The sequence below is a fragment of the Somniosus microcephalus genome, chromosome 12 (assembly GCF_052327205.1).
Source record: "Somniosus microcephalus isolate GS21.2 chromosome 12, FLI_Smic_1.0, whole genome shotgun sequence".
NCBI classification, from domain to species: Eukaryota; Metazoa; Chordata; class Chondrichthyes; order Squaliformes; family Somniosidae; genus Somniosus; species Somniosus microcephalus.
This window is the reverse complement of record NC_140998.1, coordinates 132,903,007-132,912,048: the sequence shown is the minus strand read 5'-3', so window position 1 is coordinate 132,912,048 and position 9,042 is coordinate 132,903,007. Positions and strand designations below refer to the sequence as shown.

General features: G+C 44.1%; 1 protein-coding gene across 1 annotated transcript; it reads right to left on the bottom strand.

Moving 5' to 3' along the window:
* Window positions 1-615: 615 nt before the first annotated feature.
* LOC147109537 (acyl-coenzyme A thioesterase 1-like) lies at window positions 616-7,222 on the bottom strand. Its single transcript, XM_086003575.1, has 3 exons — window positions 6,614-7,222; window positions 3,222-3,424; window positions 616-1,531 (listed from the first exon to the last, which is right to left on the bottom strand). The coding sequence occupies exons 1-3, from the start codon at window positions 7,191-7,193 to the stop codon at window positions 941-943; spliced, it is 1,374 nt and encodes a 457-aa protein (XP_085859701.1). The 5' UTR covers window positions 7,194-7,222; the 3' UTR covers window positions 616-940.
* Window positions 7,223-9,042: the final 1,820 nt, after the last annotated feature.

The window sequence follows — 9,042 nt, the reverse complement described above, 5'->3', positions numbered from 1 at the left end:
CCATTTTACTGACCTGTCTAGGTCATCCTGAAGCCTATACCTATCCTCATTACGATCATCTACTTTGTCAAGTTTCGTATCATCTGCAAACTTTATAATGCTGCTCCCTACACCCGAGTGTAGGCTGTTTATAAAAAGAGTAATGGACCCAAAACTGACCCTTGGGGAACACCACTGCAAGCCAGCTCCCAGTCTGAGAAACATCCATCCACCACGAACCTTTGCTTCCTGACACTGAGCCAATTTTGTATCCGTACTGCCACTTTCTCCTTAACCCCATGGGCTTCCATCTTTTAAGAGTATTAAATTGTGATGGATATTGGTAAAAGGAGGATAGGGGCAGGGAAGATTCATCTGATACCCTTCAACCAATATAGACTGCATACTGGAATTGTGAACTGTTTACAGTGACTGCTTTTCAATTGGGATTTTCCAGGTCCATGGGTGAGATTTTCTGTTTGTGTTCCCCAGCTTGTGATTTTCCATTGCTTCATTTTTAATAGGCAAAAAGCCATGGGCTTCTGACAACCCCAAACCTACCTGCTTTAGCTCCTGTATTCTCAACTACCAACAATGAATTTCAGTTGACCCTGAAGCAAAACACAAATGAAGATATTGATGCAGAAAAATGTAATTTATTTAAAAGAAAATGTTTTCCCACAATTAAAATATTGTACAGCAAATCATTAATGCTAAAACGTAATTGGCAGGTAAAAATTACACGGACATGGAGGAGAATAAGCAACAAATTACAAGATTTATAAAGTAAAATGAGTTTTCACACAATCGTATTCTGAATAAAATACAATTATATACAAATGGGGGGGGGGGAGCGTAGGCAAACTGTTACACGATAGTTTGTAACAAATTAACTTAGATAAGGCATATTAGATATAATACAATTTAGCCCCTAATTTTGGCAAAGAAACATTGGATAGTTTCACAAAGTGCTCTGTTTTTCGAGATGTTTTCGTAGAAATGTCTGGATCTTTGGCCACAGGTCTACCTGGGCTAATGAATGTGGCTTCATTTGCCCTCCCCATGACACAGGATGTCCCACCAGCCAAAGATAAGAAGCATAGCAGAATGGAAAATATGAGGGTTCCAGCAGATGTCCAGCCTCAGGGTAAATGATAAGTTCATAGTTCTCTCTGCCATTTTCTTTCAGTTGTTGAACAGCTTGCTGAGCATAGAGTGGAGTTTTCCAACACTTGTCATCTTCTCCAACCACAAACAAAAAATGCCCCTCAGCCTTTTCTATTGGGATGATGCAATCTTTGTTAGCTTCATCCATTGGGTTATCGAACATCTCAGAGATATCAATCAGCTTTGATTCTAGACTTTTGACTCGGTCTACAGAAATACCCAGGCCAGGAAGAGTGATGTTTTTGTAATGCAAATTACCTAAAATGTTTGCATTGCACCCACCAATACTAACGGCTGCTACCACGTGTGGTAAAAATGTGATCATCGATAGAACTAGATCTGCTCCCTTTGATATTCCGATTGCTCCAACTCCAGGACCTTTAACCTTAAGAAAAAAATTAATGTAGACACATGTAAAAACTCATCATCTGTACTGTATATGCTTCTACTAAGTTAAGCAAGAGTATATATTTGTTTGGAATTTAATATTTTCTTTCCTTGGGTAAGAATGGCGTAACAGGCTTGAGGAGCTGAATAGCCTGCTCCTGTTCCTCTGTAACTAACCCTGAAGCCAAGCGTGAGACTCTCTGCACTCTGCTTTACTCCATTGTCACATTGGATCCGGACATCAGATTCAGGCTGTATTTATGTAATAAGTCCAGCGCTGGTGTGAAATAAAAACGCTTCACATGTAGTGAAGCACCCTTAATCTCGAGGGAGGTAAAAAAATGTACAATTTCCAAAATGAGAAAAGACTGCTTTATTTGCCTCCCCCTCAATTCTTTCTTTAGTCCCACTACATTTTTTGCAATTTTATTCTCCTGCCCTCTAGGACTACAACCACAATACAAGTTAAATAACCTACTTAAATCTACATTAATCAAACATTTTAAATCCCTCTCTATCACCTTTTCTCCAATGAAAATAAACTCAATTCTGTAAGCCGCTCAGTGTCGTTTTAAATTCTTTCTCTCCTCCTTTAACTCTCTCCAGTGCTTCAATGTCATTTTGAAAAGGCCTCAGATTTGGCGTTTTACCAAATACAGTAAGCCATATTAACTGGATAACTCTTGTCTATTAAGGAAAGAATACCTGTAGATTGAAAAGCCACGACCTATCACTTATAAAGATGTAAAAATATACATTAGTGACAAAAGCAGCGAGTTTGCTTACATAGTATTTACAGCACAGAAACAGGCCATTCGGCACAACAGGTCCATCCCGGTGTATATGCACCACCTGAGGCTCCTCCCACTCTTCTTCATCTAACCCCATCAACGTATCCTTCTTTTCCTTTCTCCCTCATGTACATATCTAGCTTCCTCTTAAATGCATCTCTGCTACTCACCTCAACTACTCCCTGTGGTAACAAGTTCCACATTCTTACCACGCTCACTGAGTAAAGAAGTTACCCCGGAATTCCCTATTGGATGTTTTTGTGACTATCTTAATTTATTGTCCCTAGTTCTGGTCTCCCCCCACAAGTGGAAACAGCTTCTCTACGTTTACCCTATCAAGCCCTTTCATAATATTGAAGACCTCTATTAGGTCACCGCTCAGTCTTCTCCTTTCTAGAGAAAAGAGCCTCACCGTGTTCAAACTATCCTGATAGGTATAACCTCTCTGTTCTGGTGTCATCCCAGCAAATCTTTGTTGCACCTTCTCCAGTGCCTCTATCACACACAGCATCTACAGCTTCTGCAATAGGTTGCCAGCTTGTGTGGTGAACATGCCTTCAAAATGGAGGGGAGGAGTTTCTGCAAGTTATAAAAGCCAGCTGGGTTCACTGCGGCCTAGTGATACCAATCACTGCAGTCTCTCGGAGTTTGCTTGATTGCCTTCAGGGATTTGAGAGGAAGTTCTGGGAATTGGCCTAAGCTGTTTTTCATTTTTTAGCCTCTCCCAGGAGACTGCTTGACCGTGCATGGCGGGGGGGCGGGGGAAGAAAGAAGTGGTGCGTATAGGTTCCACCGTGTCTGGATGGAACAGATTTGATGGACCACGTGGTCTTTGCTTTACTTTTTCATGCGTTCATGTGTAAAACCATTTTCTAAATGGAATGCAAGGCATCTTACCTTTGGATGCTGTCTCAAGAAGTTCACAGCTTCTTCAAAGTATTCCAGATCAAGGTTAGCAAAATCTTTTGGAAGGTCATCATACCCGAAATATCCTAAAGCCAGCGTCAGAAATCCATGATTTGCCAAGAGACTTGCTCGATGCTCAACCACTCCACCGACTGACCCATACAGGTCAATAATCCCTGGAAATGGACCATCACCTGTCAAATTCAAATTCAAATAATTATTTCCCGAAATGTGCCACATAATTAAGACTATTTGTAAAGCAATTGGATATTCCTGTAAAACTCTCATTATTCAAAGCTGAGGAAGAACAAAACCATAACTTGTATTATATAGTGCCTTTAACATAGGAAAAAGTCCCAAGGCAGGGAGTAGGATATGTGACTAAAAGCTTAGTCTAAGAGGTAGAATGTATGGAGCATCTTCAAAGGAGAGGTGGTGAGGTTTAGGGAGGGAATTTCAGAGCTTAGGGCCTAGCTAGCAGAAGACACAGCCACTAATGGTGGATGATGGAAGTGGGGGTTGGACAAGAGGCCAGAGGTGGAGGAATGCAGAGTTCTCAAGGGTTGTAGGGCTGGAGGAGGTTACAGACATCGAGATGGGCAAGGCCATGGAGGGATTTGAACATGAGGATGTGAATTTTAAAATTAATGCATTTAGTGACTAGGAGCCAGTATAAGTCAGCGGGCACAGGAATGATGGGTGAACAGGACTTGGTGCAAGTTAGATTGCGAGCTGATGGGTGAAGAGGACTTGGTGCGAGTTAGATTGCGAGCTGATGGGTGAACAGGACTTGGTGTGAGTTAGATTGCGAGCTGATGGGTGAACAGGACTTGGTGCAAGTTAGATTGCGAGCTGATGGGTGAAGAGGACTTGGTGCGAGTTAGATTGCGAGCTGATGGGTGAACAGGACTTGGTGCGAGTTAGATTGTGAGCAGAAGAGTTCTGGATGAGCTCAAGTTTATATAGGGTGGATGATGGGTGGATGGCCAGAAGAGTATTGGAACAGTTGAGTCTTGTGGTATCTAAAGCCTGGATGAGGGTTTCAGCAGCAGATAAGGTGAGGCAGGGGTGGAGAATGATGACATTACGAAGCTGGACGTCGGCGCTTTTGTGATGGAGAGGATATGTGGTCGAAAGCTCAGTTTAGTCCAGAATTGGACGTTGAATTTACAGTCTGGTTCAGCCTGAGACAGTGGCCAGGGAGGGGGATAGAATCAGTGGGGACCAAAAGGAGTTTGTGGCAGAGGCCAAAGGCTTTGATCTTCCCAATGTTTATTTGGAGGAAATTTCTGTTCATCCAGCACCGGATGTTGGACACGCAGTCTGAAACAATCAGTAGATTGGTCAAGAGAGCTGGTGCTGAGTTAGAGCTCGGTGTTCTCAGCGTATGTAAGGATCCTGACATTGTATCTTTGGAAAACAAACCATTTACAATATCAGCTAGCATGGGGGCCAGGAAAGAAAGTTGGGTGGTCAACAGTTTAGAGTAAGAAGTCACACAACACCAGGTTATAGTCCAACAGCTTTATTTGAAATCACAAGCTTTCACCTGAGAAGGAGCAGCGCGCCAAAAGCTTGTGATTTCAAATAAAGCTGTTGGACTATAACCTGGTGTTGTGTGACTTCTTACATTTGTCCACCCCAGTCCAACTCCGGCATCTCCACACCATGGCAACAGTTTAGAGGGAATAGGGTCGAGGGAGCAGCATGTCCATCTCATGAACAAGTTTAGCTGAGCTGGGATTGGCGTGAATATGGGTTGGAGAGTTTATATGGAGCGAGAAGGTAATTGCAGACAGTAAACTCAGAAGCGAGGGCAAGATGGAATGAGTTGAGTTCAGATCATTGTTTCTACATATAGTGCAGCTGCAATTGTTCGGAGATTCAGCAATCTCAGTCCAGTTTTCTTCAGCACAAGTTCACAACACAAATCTGCCTTAGTTGCCATTCATTCTCACTAAAAGAAAAGTCCCCATCCATAGTAAAGACAGTGTAGCAAACAGAGATAACAAAGTGATACCAATCAATACTTCTGGTGCACGGTCCCAGCGCCGTCGCTAACGCTCTCACCAAGCTGCCATTCGGAGCGGCACGCACCAGAATTACGATGCCATTTGCGACCCAAAACGGCACCTGTTTCACCCACACAACTAACAATACACAATCGAATTTTTAGCTCCCGGAGTTTAAATTGACCCACAACTGATGGCTGGCTTAAATGTGACATTTGTACACTGGAACAAAGAAGGCTTCAGAGAAATGTTCAAAATTCTCAGAGAGCTTGATTAGATAATTATACAATTACTATTTCCACCAGTTGGCAACGAAAGGATATAAAATGATGATATTAGAAGGGGACATTGCTTGCGCAGGGTGCTGTAAGAACAAAGAATGCTCAAATATAATTATTGGTAGAAACACAATTGATAAGACCTTTTAAAAGGTAAGGGGATAAATATTTGAAAAGTTTAAATTTTAAAGGGTTTGGGGCAGGACAAGGGAATGGGACAATGCGGATAGCTCTTTCAGGGATGTGGCACATATGCAACAGGTTGAACATCATCCTTCTGTGCTGTAATATTTTAAGAATGTATTTTATGCACTTTGTCAAAATTATTAATGCAATGTTACCAATTCCTGCTTTTATAATCCCTGTCATGCAAGACAGCGGGTGTCAAAACGGAGATCCCAATATTGTCTGAACACGGTACGGACAAGATTGTTTCTTCAATACATTTGCATTTCAAAGGCTAAATAGTTACTGGTCATATTCTAGTCAGTTCATCCCTCAATAGTTGGATGTAATTGGCAATTGTCTACTCGGGCTTCAGATTGTGCACTTCCGATTAATATTGCTAAATCTGACAATGTAAAAATACATAACTTGTTTGAAATGCAACAAGAAAGTACTTTGTTCTGAGCGAAAAGTCCCACTGCAGGCAAAGCAATTCCCATCCTTGCTCAGCATTCTTTACTCATGTGTCTAAATTCAAGTTAGACTTCGGCATAAGTGCAAAAAAATCAGGTGTGTTGAACAGATTCAGTAAAATGCAATCCCACTTTACATTACGTGTCAAAAATGTAAAATCTTCAAACTCAGAACCCATTGTTTCCCAATTTAAACTTTACTGTTTGAATATCCATTCTTAAAACTAAAGCAGTATGACTCTTTATTTTTCAAAGGAAACCCTTTATAAAAATATAAGTTCAATTGTGCGCAAGATTTTGTATTTTAAATGACAACATATGGGTCCGAGCACCAGATGTCACGTCTTGTGTACAAGGTGATGGGGCACAGCCGAGTGTTTCGCTCCCAATACCAGGGGGTCAGGGTGAGAAAAGCTCCGAATAAAGTTGATGACTAATTCAAAAACAGGTCTTACCAGGTGGGACGAAGAGGACCCCGCGGACCCTGCCCTCTCTCACTGGGATCCTCCTCACCCCTTCTTTCATAAACCACCGTTGATTGATACAGGCGGCCAAAGGCTGCTCTGGGAGCCGCTCCAGGGTCCCGTGTCCATCAAACACCTCAATGTGGACACAGAGGGGAGAAGTGGCCACGTCCCTCTTCACCAGCCGAGTGAAAGGAGTGCCGGGGGTGAGTGACCAGAACAGCCCCATGGGCTCGGTGCCGGTGTAGTGGCCACCCAGGGACGGGCACTGACTCAGGTCCAGCTCCCCCTGCTCGTCCGCCCTGTAGAAAGCCAAGGAGTGAAAAGCCTGCCCCTTCTCGTCGGTGAGCGAAGCCTTCATGGTGACCTGTTGGAGCGGGGTGAGGCCGCCCACCCGCACCTGGACCGGCTCATCGAAGAGGCAGTCGGGGCCGGGGTGAACCCGGACACTCACGGCCATCCCGGCTCGGTGAGACAGGGGGACACGGCCGCTCCAACACCGTCTCAGGAGGTTCCCGGCCACACCCGTCCGGCGGAGGCTGGAGAGGTGCATGAAACCCAACGACAGCATTGGTACCGATGGCCCGCAGTGTTTGCAGCCTGTGTTGCTGGAATTGCCCTATTTATTTACCGCTGGGAGGTGTCAATATCAGGAGGGAGGGAAAAGCTGCCAGCACTGCCCACCAGACTGGCACCACCCACACCTTCCCATCTGCTGGCAGTGATCGAGTCCGGGGCTTTAATTGGATCTCTAGTAAAACGTGGCTCTCTTAAAACAAACACACACGGAGCTGATCTCACTGCCATTTGTCTTTTACACAAATAAAAAACCAAAGCAGGCCAGAAGCTGGAGAGCCTTAGGCCAGAAAGAGCTCACCAATTCTCTGTCAATAGGGTTGAAGAAGAATAATGTCTCTGCAGAGACACAGGCCGTTTGGCCCATCAATGCTGCGCCACGTTTTTCTCCACCTAGTCTAATCCCGCTCCTGCTCATTCCCCAAAACATTTTAAATTCCACTTTTTTCTCTCGCAACTAATTCCCCTTTAAACAAATTTATAGAACCTGCTTCAACGGTTTGTATCGGAGTTCCACAATCTAACTACCCCAGCTGTCAGCCGTGGCTCAGTGGTAGCCAGTAATGTCATGAGACAAACTCTGAAAATCATGAGATTTGGTCTGAATTCATGAGTGGGTATTTTTTAGTTTATAAATCTCATTAGTGGCTTTATTTAATCTCTAACAGGTCACAGCTCCTTCCAAAAACTATATTACTGCATCTGAAAATGCTTTATAGAAAATTCTGCCCATTATCAGCCTTCAGTGGTGCCTAACACAACCATCACACAAAGCAATCCCTGCAGCTGCCAACCAAAGATAAGTTTCGGGGAAAATCATCAAAAACACCTTCCCATGGAAACAGGAGTTGTGATCAACCCCAGTGAACATTGATGTGATTGGTGAACATTTCCCTTCGGCTGAAATGTAACCCTAAAGGTTCAGCAACATGCCTGATAAATACAATACCTCCATGTTCTGCCCTGTATCAAACTATCTGTTGGCATCAGTGTCTGCTCTCGCTATCTACCCAGTCTCTCTCTCTTCTTTCCCTAATCTTTCCCACACTCCTCCTTCCCTGGCCGCGTTAATCTTTTCCTCTCCCGTCTCCATCCCTTTCCCCCCTCCAGTGGTCTTGATCTCTTCCCCCTCCCCTGAGTCTCGTCCTCTCTCTTTCTGTACTGCCATCTCTCCCTATCTCTCACATTCCTCTTTCTCTACCACATCTCTCTCTTACATTCCTCTCTCTATACCTCCATCATATTCCTCTCTATACCCCTTTTCAAAAAATAATTTGTTCCTGGGATGTGAGCGTCTCTGGCAAAGCCAGCATTTATTGCCCGTCCATAATTGCCCTCGAGGAGGTGGTGGTGAGCTGCATACTTGAACCGCTGCAGTCCGTCTGATGAAGGTACTCCCACAGTGCTGGTAGGGAGGGAGTTGCAGGATTTTGACACAGCAACAATGAAGGAATGGCGATATATTTCCAAGTCAGGATGGTGTGTGACTTGGAGGGAAACTTGGAGGTGATGGTGTTCCCATGCAGCTGCTGCCCTTGTCCTGCTAGGTGGTAGAGGTTTTGGAGGTGCTGTCGTAGAAGTCTTGGCGAGTTGCTGCAGTGCATCTTGTAGATGGTACACACTGCAGCCATGGTGCATTGGTGTTGAAAAGGAGTGAATTTTTAAGGTGGTGGATGGGGTGCCAATCAAGCTGGCTACTTTGTCCTGGATGGCTTTGAGCTTCTTGAGTGTTTTTGGAGCTGTACACACCCAGGCAAATGGAGAGTATTCCATTACAATCCTGATGTGCCTTGTAGATGGTGGAAAGGCTTTGGAGTCAGGAGGTGAGACACTTGTTGCAGAAT